This window comes from Danio rerio, chromosome 5 (assembly GCF_049306965.1).
Source record: "Danio rerio strain Tuebingen ecotype United States chromosome 5, GRCz12tu, whole genome shotgun sequence".
NCBI classification, from domain to species: Eukaryota; Metazoa; Chordata; class Actinopteri; order Cypriniformes; family Danionidae; genus Danio; species Danio rerio.
In genome coordinates this window covers 56,221,853-56,241,339 of record NC_133180.1, presented here as the reverse complement: position 1 = coordinate 56,241,339, position 19,487 = coordinate 56,221,853, and the positions used below count along the sequence as shown (strand labels likewise).

At 39.2% G+C, this 19,487-nt stretch overlaps 1 protein-coding gene across 1 annotated transcript in view; it reads right to left on the bottom strand.

Moving 5' to 3' along the window:
* setbp1 (SET binding protein 1) overlaps positions 1-19,487 on the bottom strand; it is a 98,919-nt gene that overhangs the window by 6,314 nt on the left and 73,118 nt on the right. Inside the window, exon 3 of the mRNA XM_005165675.6 lies at positions 6,718-10,051. Coding sequence (XP_005165732.2) covers positions 6,718-10,051 — 3,334 coding nt within the window. The remainder of the gene's footprint in view (positions 1-6,717; positions 10,052-19,487) is intronic.

Here is a 19,487-nt window from a genome sequence, read left to right as displayed (position 1 = left end):
GTTTACTGGGTGGGCATAAAAAATGGCCTAAAAACATTAAGAAGATAAAAAAAACTATCAATACCAAAACTATGGATGTTTGAAAAATCGTGTGTAGTTACGGATACACATTGATTTTAGTAGTTCATGTCCAGTGGTGTAAAATAACAAATTACAAATAGTCAAATTACTGTCAATTATTGGATTAGAAAAATCCAATCTAATCGCTCATAGAAAGAAAATCGCATCACACGGAACTAGACATGCAGCAAACTGTTTGGAAGCATTAAAGTGTGCAAGAAGATACTTTACATGCAATGACCCAGAGACTGTTTAGACTGAATGTCACTGATGAGAAGATGACGTATGTTTACTGTTTGATAAACAACCTTTCCCAGTGTAATACTCACTACTCTTGAGTACTTTTAAATAGGCTACTTTTTACTTATACTTCGAGAAATATTTACAATATTTACTTTAACTCTACATGCACTATATTTTTGGGCAAGAAGTGTTACTTTTACTTGAGTATGATTTTTCAGTACTCTTTTCACCACTGTTCATGTCAGAGGTTTGTTAGTATTTATTTATCGGTAATGCTGAACTAACAAATGAAAAAAAATTTGCGAATGTTAGCAGATTTTAGTTCTTAGGTTTCCTATTTATTGATAGTCTATAGTTAAGAGCAGTAACTCTATAGTTAAGAGCAGAAACTCAGTTTACACAAACGTTTTAAAATAATTCATCCTTGAAATTATCCAGTCATTTGGCAACAGAATTGCATTTGTTCCCCCAAAATACGTAAAAGTATCATTAATGGAATCGTTAAGTGAAACAGAACTGGATTTTTTTATGGTTCCCATCCAAGCTACAACGAGACACTGATTGTGAAAAATGTGCTAGGCCAGTCTGGTAAACATTTGGCCAGTCGTTTGTTATAACATAATTGATTTGCACATCATCTCGCTAGCTGAAACAATGATATTTCTAAAGTAAACTCAAGACCCCTGAGGAAGTCATGACGTATGACGCCAGACTGAGAGAGATAAACTTTCTTCTGTGCTAAATGATGTGACAATCCAACGTGTCAACATGCTAATTTGTATTAGCTGGTGTGTAAATATTCCTGTATATACAGATCTGATAGCAGTTGATACAGCCAAGTTTATTGAGTCAAGCTGTTTATCATTAATGGCTGTCAATCTAACAGAGCAAAGCGCTAATAAGCGAACACATGAAAAAATGGGCCGCGAGAGAAGAGGACTGTGAAGCAACAGCTCACTTAACACTTGACATGTGGATAACTGCATCCGTGCACATAATGTGGAAACATCAGGAACCTCCCACTTATCAGTCTATCAGGGAAATACAGTCAACAGTCACATTCACGGTGAATAGATGCATCTGTAAATGTGAGTAATAAACTAGGAGGCCTCAGATACATTTGTGATTAATTTACTGCCTCTACACTTCACGTTGGAGCTTTGGAAGGAAGCCCAGACCAGAGGAAATGCTGGGTTTCTGGCAGTCTCGTTTGAAATGAGTTCAGACAGCCTAAAGCTGCCTAAAATGTGTGTTCCACATCTAAGATCTCCCCTGCACTCTTTTCATATCTCTAGAGAGGTCTCTTTTTCTCTTTTCTTGTTGATTGCCACTCCATCTGGTAGGTTTCCATGAAAACAAACAAGAGCTGTAATTGTGAAAGATGTTGGAGATCAGGGGCGCTCTGTGCATTTCCAGGTTTTGCTCTTAAAGAGTGCACCTGTGCAAACTCAAATATGCGATACGCTCATTCTCAATTCTTAATCCATCCTTAAATCTTTTCGTTATGGCATTAAAGTGCAATGTTAAATCACACAGTGCTTACCTAAACATGGTATTCCCTTAGTGATTAGTTTTAACAATTAGAATGATTCAATCATCAGGGATAATTTGAATGTAAAGAAAAAAAAAGCACGGGTCACTAACCAGCTGTGCATGGGCTCCTTTAGCCCATTTGGTTTCAATAAAGTGAAATGTGTGCCTGACTAAACATGAGCCCTTCCCTCTCTGGCCACAGTTTATCACTGGGAAACTTGCAGAGTCTTCCCAAGTGCCAACAAATCATTGGACAGAGACATTCATTTTCAAAGGGAGTGTCACAACTCATTTATTCCCTGAAATCTCTACCTGCATCCTGTGCACAATGTTTTCATTAGAGGCAGCAATTTATGGACTTGCCTCGCCGCTGTCCCCACAGCTCCGCTCTATGCGCTAGCTGAGGCCTACTTCCTGTTGCCATGGCAACGGAATTCCACAGTTCAAAGGTAAACGATTTACGAAAAAAAAAAAATAGTGGTGTAAGATCACATTTTTGCCCCTGCAAATTCCCTAGTCAACTATCAAGCCAGGCTACTCATGTAATAGGTAAATTCCTTGTTAAGCAGAGCTGCTTGAAAACTTATCATGCGCTGGCTTTAGTAATGGCTTTAATAGGGGTTTTCTAGCTAAGTCTAAGTAGGTGCAGAATCTTGTAGTCAGATGAATCCAGTGCAATCAAAGGGAAATCCTCCGCATGATTCTTCGCTAGCAAATGAGGGCCATTACGTTTTACGTTAAAGCTTGCTTTACCTAAAGAGGGTTTAAAGAGCTGAAGGATCTGTACATTGAGAGCCTCGTCAGAATTTCAATCCATACCATATGTGTTCACTGATGTATGATGAATCACTTTCAAGAGCCAGTCAAAGGGTGCTTTTCCTAATGGAGACATTTATTTAGCATTTTAGATCCCTTTATTCTTTGTGGAACGTATGTGTATCGTGTGATTGAGTTAGAATGCATTTTAAGCAATGGCTGGATTACTTTAAACTTAACTTATCATTTGTATGATCTATGAGAAAAAAATAAAAAGACCACTATGGAGACTTTCTCTTTATCTGATTTACATCTTTTCAGAAAAGCATCATTTTTATTTTATGCAAACTAATTTATGACTTTTTTTTACCCAAAGTATAATAAAATGTTGTTATTTAGTTAGTAAGGCATGATATTCGAGCGGCCATATTGTCATCGGCCGATAAATGCTATTTTTAAGGTTATCATTATCGGTCTGATGTCAAAATTAGGCCGATATCTTTAAGCCAATAGATTACGTAATTGTACACAACTGCCTGCCTCGCACTTGCGTGGGTGGAACTTGTTCAGACTTGTCCAGTGCACTATATGCTTATTTTGACGTGGCTGCCATTTTAAAGAACCAATGCGAGGCTGCTGTGGGAAGAAACCCGGAAGTATAGGATCAACACTGTAAACATTGCAGTAACATGCTGTGTACTACAAACTTCCAGCTGTTGCCACGATTTTTAAAATGCAGAAATGGTGTAAACATTGCTTTAATATCATTCAGTTAGTTTATTTTAAACAATTAAGAGCAATTTAGCGTCGAACAACATCACAATCTCAGTGATACGCTTAAGTGTCCTCCTAGGCTTCAGTTCATGGCAGTTAAACACCGTGGGGACGCTTTCCTGCTTCAGCCTATGTAACCCGGTGAGCGATAAAACACTGCAGTCCCTCGTGTTGTCTGTAATTGTGTTGTCCGGGTACTGAAGTTTCAAAACCGTCTATTTCCCGCTAACATGGAAAAGCTGCTGAGCGCGGATGACTCGACTGATCTTCACGGCTGCTTCGCGCCCGTGTATCTGTGTTTGCACTCAGTTTACCGCTCTTCACCCAGTGCAAACATAGATACATGGAGACTGGAGCGTGAAGCGGCCCTGAAGATCAGTCGAGTCATCAAGCGGATCGCTCGTCTGTGTTTGTGGTCAGTAAACAGCTGAGAGTGAACTGATGACCTTCTCTGCCAATCACAATCATTTCTGTTGAACACGGGAACACAATGGCAAATCAGCGCTGTTTTAAGAAAACCATTAACAGTGCTTTAAATGTTATGGGAAATTGATGTTTTTTCTTTTAATTCAGTATCATGATGAGTCTAATATAGTGAAAGAGCTAGTTTATTAACTCGAGTTTGATAAATGGCATCTAAAATGTGTTTAGGAAATAAAGCGTTAGCTAACCAGTGCCATTTCCCTTAACTTCGCTGAAACTGAGCTCTGATATCCCTTTTATTTTCACCATTCATTCAGAACGGACCTTCGGGTCACTCGCAAGGCAGTGAAATGATAAGTTTGTGTCACTTTCTCTTCACTGATAAGATATATAGCCTAAAAACCCATATCGGTGCATCCCATGTCTTTGGACTTGTGGGGGAAACCGGAGTACCCGGAAAAAAAACCCACACGAACAAAGGGAGAACATGCAAACTTCATACAGAAACGCCAACTGATCCAGCCGAGGCTCGAACCAGTGACCTTCTCGCTGTAAGGTGAATCTGCTACCCACTCCACCACCACATCACCTCACTGAATTTTTTTATTAGTTACTTGGGCAAGTTATAGGTATGACAACAAGTTCTGCGTTCCACTCCAGCAAATTTCACTTCCCTTCTTCCCTCTAGAAAATCCTTACCACCATTTTGAAGTGCATCCCACTTCTCTACAAACCCTTAATCAAGTCGGCTTCATATGCCCACTCCAGCACCTGTATGTCCCAGAATGCAATGCAATTTTTACATCACAACAGTGTAGTTCTCTACTGCGCAAGAGTTTAGGGCACTCTATTTGAACCCATTTAGATGTTGAGCCAGTACTGGACACTTATGTAACATAATCAATGATGTACATCCAAGGGAACGTGATGGGGGGGAAGTATAGCGAGTGGCCATAAAAAAATTGAACTGGATTGCAGCCAAGATACACAACCGTTCACGCAGGCTACAAAACTGGCTGCTGGAGAAAAAAAAAAAAGCTTGTGCCCCTAGTCCTCCAAGGAATGAGAGAATTTTACATTAAATGCCTTTAAGAATACAATACCTTGCAAGCTATGCAAGACTGGGCTTTCATGGCATGGAAGCCTACCACTGTCATCTGTTAATTTGCTAACTTTTCAGTTCGACTAGCGAGCATCACAGTGTGCAATCATCACATGAGCTATAGCGATGATTAATTTAATGGCACTACTCTAGACTTGCTTATATTAAATGGTGCAAACAAAGTGAGACGCCACATATTTAAAGTCAGCTAACAACAGCAAGAGTAGAATATAACATAATCAGTGATGAGGTTTTAAGTGAATTTCAGCTTACTGCTTTGGTTTCAAAAAGGAGTATTTGTTGTTTGTTTATAATTTACAATATTAATATTTCATCATATTCTGTTATTTACTGAAATTAATTTCTATATGTGAATATATGTGAATATAATAGAAGCGCATCACTTGTTTTGCTTTCTATTTAAATTTTGGATAATTAGAGTTTCACTATTATTTACTTGTTTTTCATTTACACTTTAAAATGTCAAAATTAAAGATCATTAACTTGAGAACTTGATTTGCCTTTTGCATTTTAAAACAATTTTAAATTTTTATACATAAATAATACCCCAATTTGCAGTTAGTTAATTACATAGTTATAAAACGTCATGTTCATATTAATGGTCAGTGCTATAAAAAAGGTTGCAGATCGCTGATTTAAAGCTTACTTATTAAAAATTACATTAAAGTTATAGTGAGTAAAGCTATTTAGATTTCACATTTTAGATTACACCCACCAGGACAGTAGATTAGAGCAGAAAGCGTCAAACAGGATCTTTAAGGAGTCGAAAATTACTTTTATATTACTTTAACATGTTATTTTGCTTTTAACCCCGCCAACCCCCACTCCCACCACACACACAGACATCCTTAAGTAGGACATAGTACATACAAAGTATAAAGCTTTTAGATTAATACAATCTGCTCTAAACTAGACCCTCCTATCACAATGATTAATAGCCTTATTATAAAAAAGGTGCTGTCGTCATGCCATGAATCCGTAGCAAATAGAACTAATTAATCGTAAATGAGATATGACCTTAAATGCAAATTAGGGCATATAAAAGCCTAATTTTGCTGCAATTTATTGCAGGATAACCATCATGCCACTGGCAAAAAATGTGACTGTTATAAAAAGCAATTCTGTCAAAACAGGCTTATCTAAATCTGTGCTTTGAAATCAACACAGACATACTCTTAGGTGCGATGTATATCATATTTCTCTGTTTAAGTACAACAAACTAGCTCTTTGAAGCATCGAGTTAATTCATGGAGGTGGGTGGTATCAGGCAGAATGTGAGTCATCCTCATAGTTCCCCTAGGGGAGTGAAAATGTAATCTAACTGTGCCTAGGGCTTGCAATTCCCCTTCAGTGGAGTAGACTGGATTCATTAAACCTCTGGCTTCTCTCCAGCTCTTTTAACAAGAGGCAAGGTTTTTTATTGCATGTCTGTAGAATATAAATCAAAATGTGTGAATAATATATCTCTAAGAAAAAAACCATTGGCAGGCAGGGGCAAAAAGGGAGGAAAGAGAAATTTGTGAATTATAGTTGTCTCCATCCATGCATTACACTTTGCTTGCCAGATGTACAGAGAACGGAATACAAAGTGCTTGGAGAGCACATTTGATTCTCTAGATTTTCTACTTAATAACGGAACATGATTTCACTTGTATCCAATTAATCAACCCCAGGTAAATTATAACCATGTTCATTTATAACAAAACTAGTTCAATAGAATCAGTAACTTGCATGGATCTTTCATTTGTCTAAATACATTTCACAGACACATATTTCACATTTTACAGAGACAGATATATTTTTACCTGCTACAGCTGTGGAGCACTGGTACATCTGTTCAGCCCGCTCTTCACTACATCCTTGGAAAGATGCCATACTTCCTTCTTTGTATGTTGTGAAGTCTTCCAAGCTATGCCTCCTGATGTGGATGCTAGAATCATCGCCCCCTAAGTGCTGCCCCTTGAACAAGTCCAGCGGCTGGTCCTGGCTGGCTCGCAGGCGCTCATGTGGTTGTCTAGTGCAGATGTTGAGGAAGTTGTTCAGTGTCTCTCCTCGAGTGCGTTTGCAATGCTGAGAGTCAGATAAGGATAATGACGAGAGAGTGTCTACTTCAAAGTAGTTTCTGGAAGCTTTTGGTGAAGTGTCTGTGCTGTGCTTGCCTCTTTGCTTGTCCTTCAGTTTGGACAAGGAGTTCTTCTCAAGTCTCTCATTCAAGAGGCTGAGGAAGGCAGGACTCTGTGTTCCACTGAATAGCCCGCCAAGGTCCTCCCTCTCTTGGATGTACTGATCTTCTTTATGTTTGTACTTGTGTTTGTGCTTGCGTTTATGGAGACAGACACTTCCCAAACAGCTGCTTGAAGGGTGATGGGAGTCGCTCATTCTTGATGAAGACATCTCATGTGGCATATTCTTCACTCTATGTCTGCTAGAAGCAGAGAGACAGGAGGACGCACCAGGGTGGAACTTTGGTGGAGGGACTGGTGGCCTCATCAGAGGAGAGGCTGTAGGTCCAAGTGCATGAGATAAGTACAAGGGTGAAGGGTACTGACCGTAATAGCCCATGTTTATCATACTTGTGGCAAGAGGCATGGATGTGTAAGGCATCGCGTAGGGTGCATAGTAATTGCCACCAGGCACTGGGCAGCCAAACCCTTGAATAAAAGGCATCTTTGATATTGGCTCATCTGACTTGGCTGGTCGGCCACGCCTTCTTTTTGACTTATCAGAGCTCCTGCGAAGGTAGTGCAGAGGGTCATAGGGATAGTATGGCATAGGATAGTAGTGGTCAAAGTTGAGACGGAAGATGCTGGGATAGGAATTCTCATGGTAGAATTTGTAGTTTCGGTGGGAGATTCGGAAGACCTGGAATTTGCTAACCAGTTCCTCAAGGTCAGCCATAAACTGCAGGTCATCCTGGCTCTGGAGAGCCTTGCGCTTTCTTCGATGCTTCTGCTTCTTCAAGTTCTCTTGAGCAAAAAAATTTTCGACAGAGACTGCTGTGACATGCTTCTGGTAGTGTCCCCTGGCTGCTTTGCTCTTTGCATCTATTACAGCTGCCTCAGTGGCATCAAAACTGCAAAGATCAAATGAGTATCTTCTACGGGATGCTGGGCCTTTCTCAGTCTGGTCTGATGTGCTGTTGTTGTCGGTGCCAATTCCACTATCACTAGGGATTGTCTCTTCACTGTGAGACTCACTAACTGGAGACAATGTGACTTCTTTAATGGAAGCCACTTCGGACAGGTGGGATGGTGAGTTGGCCATTAGTCTTGGGGGAGACAGCTTCCAGTTACTACTGAGCAAGCCCTTATGTGTTTTTGTGGGCAATGCACTGATAGGTTGTAGATTTGGCATTGTCTTCAGGTCATGCTGGCTGGTATCTGTGGTAACAGGGTGAGCTGCCCCACCAGGTGCAGAGTGAGAAGAAAAGGAATGCATGACCCTGGGAGAAGGCATTCCGGTTGTGGATGAATTACTAGAAGGCACTAGTGGGTTCTCAAATGGACTGGAATTAAGCAACAAGTGGTTATCACTGGCTTTGTGCTCATCTTGCTGGGATGAAAGATCAGCTCTGGGCTTCCTTCCCCGTTTTTTGCCTATGTAAATAGTCCCACGCTTGCTGACATTGATTTGTTTGCCAAAACGGGCCTCGATTGTCGATGCCACAGTTGACATGGCATTTGAAACTGGAACATTGGGCTTCGGGGCAAGATTGCCAGAACTAGAAGTGGATAAAAGTTCATTTATAATGTTCTGCATCTTGACCTCTTTAATTTTCGTAGGTGTTCTCTTTTTAAGGACACCTTCTTGATCTGATTTCTTGAGTTGTAACTGCTGTGCAGGAGGGGATTTGTGAAAGGCCAACTGCACCAATTTTGACATATTATGCTTCTTTCTTTTTGAAGTGTTGGATGAATCATGAGCAATAGGGCTAACTGGACTTGTTGCAGTTCCTTCATGAATCGTCTCCACAGTAAGTAATGGCTGTTTTTTGGGACGCCCACGTTTCTTTTTAACTGGGGTAATGACGGTCAAACTGTTTGTGTTTGTATAGAGTGGGCTGGATGGGGTAATAGGGAAAGCAGAGGGTGGCTCTTCAATGGACAGAGATTGATTCAAGTCTTTATGAGGAGAGGAGTTCTGGGACTTTAAATAAAGCCACCTGTCCTTGACCTTTGATTGCCTACCCTCTGTTTGCTTGTCAACATCAATCATGGATCTCGCTCTTCCTGCTGGGGTTTTCCTTGGTCTGTTCTGAAACATCTCAGCATCATCAGTCACTGTCCCAGCAATGTCTTCCTGGCTCTGCTGTAAATTAAAACCAAATTGTTTTGGTGCATTGACATCGGTTTTCTTTGTCACTTTAAGTTTTGTGCACCCTTGGTCAGTGTTATCAGTCTTCTCATCTTGCTGTACCGTTTGTGCATTAGATACCATGCTATCTTCAGTAACTTTTCGATTTCTTCGCTTTTTACTCCTTGATTCCTCTGTGTAATGAGTGCCACAGCCTGTTGTTGTCTTATTATCATCATCCAGCCTATTGATTGGCTTCTCAGGCTCCTCTTCAAATGCACATTTATCTTGGCTATACGGTTGTTTCTCCTTAGCACTATCTTGGTTTTCAGTATCTCTGTCCATTTTTTTGACCCACTGAAGGTCTAAATTATGCATGACTGGAGTTTTGGTGGGGTCTTTTCTACCATATTTACGTTTGATGTTCCCAAAAACTTGCTCAGTGACTTGCTGCAAACCTCTGTCTTTGTTAAAAGAGAACAGACTTGAGTCAGTTGAGGGACTCATTACTGTATTGACTGAAGATGCTGCAAGTAAGTCAGTGCTTGGTGAGGACATGGCAGATCCAAAGTGACTTCCAGATAAACCGTCTGCGACTTTTTTGACTTGTGTTTTCAAGAAGGGGGTGCTGGGCTCTGGCAAAGGACCCTTGTTGGTGCATGCTGATTCTTTTTTTGTTTCTGGTTCTGTTCTGTTTTGCTCTTGGGATCCTACTTCTCCAACAGTATCCAACTTCTTTGTCCAGTCAAGGTGGAGAATGTCGTTGCTTTTAGACTGCTTTGGTTTTGTGTTCTCCATCATCACATTTTCAGTTTTACCCAGAAGTTTAGAGGGCCTTTCGTAAGTCTAAAAAAAAAAGACAAAAGATAAAATTTAGAATATGAAACAATATTATTTCCAGGTCATTCTGTAAATCTTTACAAGCTCTTTGTTCTCTTACACTAGGTAGCTTGACAGAGAAACATTCACACCCCATACAAAAAAACAACTATAACTAGGAACCTACATGTTGTTACTGATAACAACTCCTGTTTTGCTGCCAAGTTCTCAGTTTGTGGGCCACACCTACTGAAAGCATATAATACTGTGCACCATTGTGCAAGCCTTTGAGACTTGTGGTTTGGTCTGTTAGAAATAACGTATTGCAAGATCAGCACTTGATACTAGGATATGTTCTGTAAAGCCATCCTGTTTTCAAAGCCAACAGCTACAGGCGGTAATGAAGTTTAACCACAGTTTTGTTTTTCAACAGGTCAACTTCCATTTCAGAGCTCTGCAGCTGAGGCTAAGACAGTCTATGCTGCGGTTTCAGATTAGTTTACATCTGGGGTCCCAGCATTTTCAACAGGCTCACAACAGGAAAGAGACCAAAAAGACCAAATTCAAATAGTACCTTTAGAAACAAAAACAAGTTGCACCTATAACTTTTACTGCAATAAATGGAAAACAAAAACAAAGAAAAAAAAAACACTGAGAATCATTGAACAAAAACCCTCTAAATGTTTAAAGCTTAAAGAGGTTGGAAAATATTATGTTACTTTGGCACTGACATGTCTGATTACATCAGCAGAAAATAATTTAGACTCATGGAGTCTGGTTTGTTTAGATCAGAGTACAGCAAATGAAACAACTTCTGACATAAACCAAAGAAATGCATGAAAAGACAAATGTGGGAAAACAGTTTAGAAAGGTTTATATAAGTGCCCTTGAACGCTGACATCTTGGAGTGATGAAAGGCCTGTCTTTTAAACAATTGTGAATGTGAGCTGAACTCAGCTGAACTATGCACCAGAGAAAAAACACATCACAACTGCATCTGTTAATTAATGTAAAATCTAGTCACTTCAGTGAAGTTATTACGAGCAAACCCAGCAAGATTTTTTTTTTTCATGGAAAATATTACTTGCCCTTGTAAAACTCACTAGCAAGGTGCAAAAAGAATTTCAGTCTCTAAAGCATTCCTGAAGTAATGCATGTTGACTAGTGCATGTGCCCGACCTATTGCAGGGCTCGAAATAAACTTTTTTACTTGGTAGCACCGGTGCTCTCAACTTCAAATATTTAGGAGCACCAAAAAATTTTAGGAGCACCAGAAAAAATTTAGGAGCACCCACCAAAAATGAATGAGCACCGCTGCAAATTGTTTTTTAAGGGATTTATTGTATTTTAAAACAACATTAATAGGACTGACAAAAACCAGAAACAACTATCTAACTAATGCTGCGAAGACATTGATATTTGTGTGCAATAATTCCAAAATGAATGTCTAATAATTAGGCCATAGAATATTAATGATGATAAAAAATGACAATAATAGTAACAATGAATTCCATTTCTTATTATGATACTGCCTTGAATGTGCTTGAATGTAGGTTATCTGCTATAAAAAGTCTGTTACTTTATGAAAAATAATTGTATAGTTTGCATCAAACAAAAATGAAGCATTGCAGTAGGAAATATTTATTTTGTACTGCTGTTTTTATATGCATGTCAAATTAATAAATAATATTTCTGCTACAAAACAAACAAAAGATTATAATAAATCATTCAATTCAATGATGAAAGCTGCAAAGCAGTCATCAGTAAATAAAAAATAATAATAATATACACCTCAAAAAAGAATAAAGAAAAGTAAGTAAGTAAAGTCTCACTTCTATCACTCTTTAAAAGTTTTGCTTTCAGTTTGTGTCAATTTAAAGGTTCAGTCTGAGATTATCTTCATTTTTCTGTGTTAGTGGAAAAGCTGGCGAGTCAGCCGACCCAATTTATGAGCAGGCAGAGCAGGATTCTTGCGCTAACCATCGGCGCAATACCGGTCTTTGTTATGAGCCACAGTTTCAGTGTAAACTTAGTAAAGGCGAGCTTCTTTGGCGATGATATGTACAGTATTAGATTTGACTTTTAGCGGACATTTGCGCTGAACACGCAGTGAATGCAACGCATGGAGATTCGGGCACCTTCTCCAAGAAGCGCGTACTCGATTGATCACAGCTGGCGGATCATTATTCACCACGTGACATGTCATGATCGCTTTCATCTGCGCCTCAACTTTAGGTGGGGTTTGCAAACCTGTGTGCTTTAAGTTTTTACTCTTCAGCTGTTTGTATTTCCCGTGGTCATAAAAGCTCCTTCCTTGTCATCTGACAGCGGAATACCTTGAGTGAATGACAGCTAATATGAACCAATATAGCCGCAGGGAAGAGCGATTCAGCACGTTTTTACAAAAAATCAAAACAGGTCGCACTACAACCATTATCTGCAGTCGCACTAATGCGCCCAAATATATTATGAGGTCGCATAGATTAATTTTCGGGCGCATATGCGACCAAAATGGTCGCAATTTCGAGACCTGTATTGAGTCAGGCAATAAGAGCTCAAAACCGGCTTGTGACATTTCAACATGTTTCTCATTCTTCATCCCCTCGTTTTTATCACTGAATTAACAGTTGTGCCAAAAATGGGTTGAAAAAAGTAACGACATATCTGGCAGAGGTGGAACTCCAGTTTGGTTGTCTTGTTAATATTCTGGCAATAAAACAATTTGACAATAGTAGTAGCTAATTTTAGAGGTTGAACAGCCACAGACAATTAAGGAGTCATTTGGCAAACCTTACAATGGTGACCTGCTAACCTCTTTTGCAATCTGGATCCACTGTTTTTGTCCTTTCTCTTATCAGTCAAAAGTATAGCACTTAACTCCCTACCAGCTCCTGAAAGAGCTCAGGCAAGTAAGACTTTTATCTATTGAACACAGCCCTCACCTCAAAATATCCCAGAATGCTTTGGGAAAACTTGCATGTGTGCGTGTGTTTCATAAGTCAACTCTAGGCCTAATCCTCTCCAATATCATTCAATCAGTAGATTTTAATTAAGGGAAAGCAGACATTAATGAGGTATCGCTCCTCTGCCAGCCTTGTCCTTTTTATTTCCCCCAACTGTGAGAAACCGCATCACCTTTCAGATTTCTAATCCTGTAATCCTATGAGGAATTTGTGGTCTCTCCCAGCCCACAGGATACAGTCTCCACTGTTGAATGCCAAGTTTCCTGGATGGCCTTTAAATTGCCCAAATGACATTATATTCAAGCCCCTCCTCAAATAGAACTACAAAATATGAGAGCTATGGCTCAACCAAACCGCCGAGGATGTCAAAGCTATGTTACAAATTAACTTCAAAGGTGTAAAGCTCAAAACCATAAACTGTTTTTTTATTATTTATGAATAATAATTATAATAATAATTACATTTATATTGCACTTTTGAGCATCCACCTTTATGATGCGATGACTGGCAGTTTTGGGCCATACTGTACCACACATCACACTCCAACTTATTGATGGAGAAGACAATTAAATAAAGATTTGACAATGATTAGGAAGCCATGATGGACAGAAGGCAGTGGTCATGTTTGGCCAGGATCCAGGGAAAACACTCCTTATTTTTTTCATATCCATATCCTGGGATTTTCATTGACAGAAAGTCAATACTTTTTTTTTTGTACTACTTTTTTCACTATACTGGGGCACTTGGACCCCCACAGTAATAAGTATAAGCACTAGGGATGAGCAGTGTGGGCTTAAAACAACATCACAATATTTTCTGTTATTTATTGTGATACCAATATGTTGACAAAAAGTCATATTTATGCACTAAGAGACAAAAAATTCCAATATTTTAAGAGAAAAGTATACATTTTCATGTTTTTTTTAAATATATTTTATACACTTCAAACCTGCTTCTGGATGTCCACTGTCTTGCAGAACTCAACCACATTTTAACACTGAAGCAGCTGATCAAGCCAGCTTTTCAGGTCCATATAAAACACACAAGCAGATGTGTTAATTCAGGTTATAAATTAGCAGACCAGTGGGCAGAGTTCAAGACCCCGAGTATACATTGAAATGTTATTTCTCTGTCATTCATACTGAATGCTAGAGGGCACCCTTGTATGCATAATCTCTACATACACTTTACTGAAAAAAGTCAACTACGGTCAGCTCTCACTGCATGAGGATAAAAATGACAGAAAATGGTGAATTGGGTCAAACATGAAGAGAACAAATGCTTGTGACAATATCTGGATTATTTGTGTTTAAGTTAGTCTTGGTATTTTAGAAGCATTAAAGTACACTTAAAATGCAATGTGAACACGTTCGCCTATACACATACAAGTGCACTTGTATGTGTACAGCATGTGAGTAAATGAATGTATGTGTGTATGTATGTACTGTCCGTGCGTATTTGTGTGTGCATTATACTTTATGCTTTACTATATATCTTGAAAAATACTTTTTGAAAAATGTCAAGGTTTTTTTTGTATAAAATGTTAGATTTTTCATGAAACCTACCTGCATTTAAATGGGTATAAAACATGAACACATGAAGCTTGTGATATATTTAATAATTGTGATTATATTCATATAGTTCATATATTCCAAGCTGAAAATATTCTGAGGGCTGTCAAATTTAGGACAGATTCATTAAAAATGGTGGCAGGGGCTGGCAACTTATGATAAATCATTTCACATTTATTGGAATAAGTCAAATCTTTTCATTCATTAGTACCTTTATTAATCCGGGGTCGCCACAGCGGAATAAACCGCCAACTTATCCAGCAAGTTTTTACGCAGCGAATGCCCTTCTAACATCCACACAGGCATTCACACACACACACTCATACACTACGGACAATTTAGCCTACCCAATTCACCTGTAACGCATGTCTTTGGACTGGGGGAAACCAGAGCACCCGTAGGAGACCCACGTGAACGCAGGGAGAACATGCAAACTCCACACAGAAACGCCAACTGAGCCGAGGCTCGAACCAACGACCCAGCGACCTTATTGCTGTGAGGCGACAGCACTACTTACTGCGCCACTGCTTCGCCCTCAAATCTTTTATAGTGGGATAATTTTACTGGTAAATTGCAAACGATAAAATAACCTCATCCCTAATGTAAACCCCCTGCTGGTCTCTCTAGCACATCCTCCATCAGCAACTTAGGCCTTGTTTACACTAGTACATTTGAGTTTTAAAACAGCGTTTTAGAATGAAAACGATCCGCGTCCACACTAGCGTTTCACCCACGATTCTGAACAACTCTGTCTACACCAATCCACTGAAAACGCAGATCACGTGACCACACACACACACTCTGCCATGCGCTGCAGCATATCTAGCCAGATGAGAGCTGTGCTCGTCAGACTGTTCATCAAGGATCTTCTGCTGGATCTAATCTCACTATATTTTTTAAAACGTGATATTTCATTCATCTTCTTGTTTACAACTAACAACATATTTCTCGACTTTGGTCTTTTGAATCTACTACTTGTTCTCAGGTAACGCCTTTTGGCTGAGCGCGAAGATAAGTTAATAATTAATGTAACCACGTACATTATGTATATTGACTGATTGTTTGCCTTTATTTCCTATAATGTATATTATACAACTTATTGTACGTTATACTTTTATAATGACCAATATTGATTATTAAAACTGATATTCAGCAAAAGAGAAGGTGTGTTTCGTATTTTCAATGAAAATGAAAGGAGGCAGTCATGTTATCAGCTCTGTTTTGTTATAAATATGCACACAGTGAAGATGACGCTAATATATGCAGCACGACACCTCAGCATTTATATATATCATAAAATCAAAATGAAAATAGCAGTTCCTTACATAATGTTTTCATTTTATTGTTGTTGGGAAACCACGAACGTATCCAGGATAATGTGAATAAGGTCATAAAGTATACTATTCCCTTTGAAGATTTACCTGACATGTCCTAGGGAGTCTGTTTTTCCATATCAAACTTGCAAAGTCTGAACTTACGAGGAGAGGATGCAGGACTGATAAAGGAAAAAGCACCAATCAGAGAGGCGAATGCCTACAGCCCCGCCTCCATTTTCAGATATCTCCATTTTCCCCCATCCACACTGAGACGGAGCAGCTGTATTTTAGAAAGAAAACAGCTTCTTCAGCGTTTCCAAAACGCTCTATTTTCAATGCTTGAAAACTCTGGCGTAGTGTAAAAGGATGGCGTAGCCATAGCAAAACTTATGCGTTTTAAAACGAAAACGCATTTGTATAAGCGGGGCCTGAGTGTTTTGTAGTCTTCCATCCAGGTACCAGGCACAACCCTGCTTAGCTTCAACGGGTGACCATGTGATAGCTGCCTAAAAATTGCTGCCATATTATTTTTTTTCATCAGAATAAAACACTTAGTCCATAATCCTACACATAAAGAGCAAGTGTCAAATACACAATCCAACTGAATTAAAATCAGAAAAAGAAATGAATGAAACGAGAGACTATGTTTAGCAGTCTTACGTTACAAATATGCCAGTGCTCTGTGTAAATACACTACAGCATATTGTGTCAATGTGTTGACAGCCATGAGTCCCTCACCAGATAATAAAAATCTCTACAGTCATAAATGACTTATGAGCCCTCTAATGAGCACTTCCTATCTGTTGTAAACAGAGCAGCAGTTCTGGCAGGGCCACTGGGCAGTCTGGCGCAGTAGGCACCAAATCCTGGCGGACACTATTACACTCAAAGCCCAGAACTGCAGGAGACGAGTCAGTCTCAGACCAGATAAACAGACACGGAGAAGGCAGGCGAGATTAGCGTCTCTTGCATGATAATAAGCTAGGTTTGGCATCCTTACAGAACCCTTGATACCCTCTTTCCCTTCAATTTCTTGCTAGCTCTTGTTGTTCTCTTCATTTTTTTTTGCCCTCCATCACCACCATGGTAATTGGCCTGCCAAAACCTCATTGGCCTCTTGTGTGTTTGGTAACCATGGGATACTGTGAGTCAGAGCCACCGAAAATAGACAGAATTGCAATGAGCCAAACATGCAACTTGCGACCGACTGATACCCGGCCAAAGTCTCTCTACCCTCCACTAAATCCTGTCTGTCCTAGTGCAAGAGCTCACTGTTTGCTTTTCAGACTGACAGATGAGCAATCCACGAGTCTGATGCTGGATCAACACAGCCTGGCATGACTCTGGAAGTTCGGACACTTCCAAACGTTGACAAACGATGCAATAACACTCGAACAGCTTGTAGAAGCAGAGCTGCTAAACAAATTGCAACCAGCAGACCACAAATGCAATATTGTGAAGGCTCATTCCTATTGTTCATGTCATCCCTGCAACCCCACAAATTTTGAGATTTTGATTAGCATGACAGCAGGTCAGCATTGTTTTCTGACCAACCAGCAGAGTGCTAGCCACAGGGCTAATTGGTCAAATTACCTTTGTTACACTGTCTCAGTAACACTTTCTGAATTGGTAAGTGAAAGCCAGTGCTGACTTGTTAGACAGGCCTCATGCTGTGGTGGCCTTGGGTAATGTGACACCCAAGTGAGGACAACACACACCTGGATAGAGTGTCAATCACATGATCTGGAAAATCTAGCTCTAGTTACAGGACTTAAGGCATTTTTAAATCCATTCAAAAGGACAGTCAAAATGTTTACTATGTTTGACATAGTGGATTACAAGGTAGACAAGTCTAATATAGAGTACATCTTATATGGATATGTCTAATAAAACTGTTTTGAATTAATGGCTCATATGACCTCAACGACAGCAGTGTTTGTGTTGTTAAGACGACAACGAAGAACTTAATGATGGAGGAGAGACTTTTGGTTATCCAGAGCTGTATTACTTTACAAATTTTGAATATCACAATTTTATTAAATATTCAACTTATAACATCATTATGACATCACTCCCGCACAATACAGGTCAGCTGATTCAATCGTTTCCTAGTGACATAAAAAAGCGCACCATGCTTCTTTTTTCTTGTCAACAAAAAGGCAGTGTGGAGCGGCACGCATTTTTGTAACAGAAAGGTGCATTCGGTGTGATCGTCCTCTGAAGTGCAAAATATTTGTTAACTGGCAGTCTGGTAACACGTGCAACCACACGTGCCTACAGATGTATTTTGCCAAAAAAGCAAATTGAGATTTGAAAATAGACGAGTTGAAACAAACCAACGCTGATGCTAATTGCCTCTGTCCTCGATCTGCGTCATAAACTCAACAAAAAAGCTATTGATGATTTAGTGTACAACCAACATACCAAGCTTTTTCCATTTGCAAAACTACAGTTATTAATAGTTTTTATAAAATATCAATGGTTAAAATGGCCTACATAACCTACGAATCAAACAAATCCAAAGTTTTTCATAATTTTTGCATAATGATAACTCCGCACCACACAGAGGATTCAATTTCATAGCTTATAAAACATGTTAATGCAATATCATTCATTCATTTTCATTTTGGCTTAGTCCCTTTATTAATGTGGGGTTGCCACAGTGGAATGAACCGCCAACTTAACCAGTACATGTTTCACACAGCGGATGCCCTTCCAGCCACAACCCATCTCTGGGAAACATCCACACACACTCATTTACACACATACACTACGGACAATTTAGCCTACCCAATTCACCTGCAGCGCATGTCTTTGGACTGTAGGAGAAACCGAAGCACCCGGAGGAAACCCACGCGAATGCAGGGAGAACATGCAAACTTGACAACTGACCCAGCCAAGGCTCGAACCAGCGACCTTCTAGCTGTGAGGCGACAGCACTACCTACTGCGCCACTGCATCACCCCATGCAATATCATATGTACAACAAAAGTTTTATATGCTGTAGTAGCCTACACTTTACAAAAAGTCAACACACATACACACACACACACACACACACACACACACACACACACACACACACACATATATATATAGTGAGACACACAAGCATAAGGTAAAATGAGATGCTTAAGATATAATCTTTAATGAATTATATTAGAAATGTTGACAGAGGCTTAATAAGAATTGAAGTGGATCATTACTTAAATGCATAGTGGAGCGATCGATTTAAGGTAGCCTGCTATTTTTATTTGACAGAAAAAAAATTTTGATAAGAAAAGTACACCGGTTCTTAAAAAGGATTTAGTCAGTGTTTTCGTTTTGTAATCCAAATTTGTAATTTAAGTAAAAAATATCTAGGGCAGAACTGTTTATTTTATTCTTTTTATTTATTTTTTCTTTATTTCTAAGCTGTTGGAAACACTGCAGGTGCGTGAAGATGCTCTGTTGTTAATATTTTTGCATGTTAAAATAAATCAGTATTTTATAATGCAATATTTAACATCCCAGACACAAAATAGACATGTAATTTATTTTTTTTAAATTGAATAATGATTTATTATTATTATGACGAAATGAGCATACCCAGTATGCATGTTTCCCATTGATG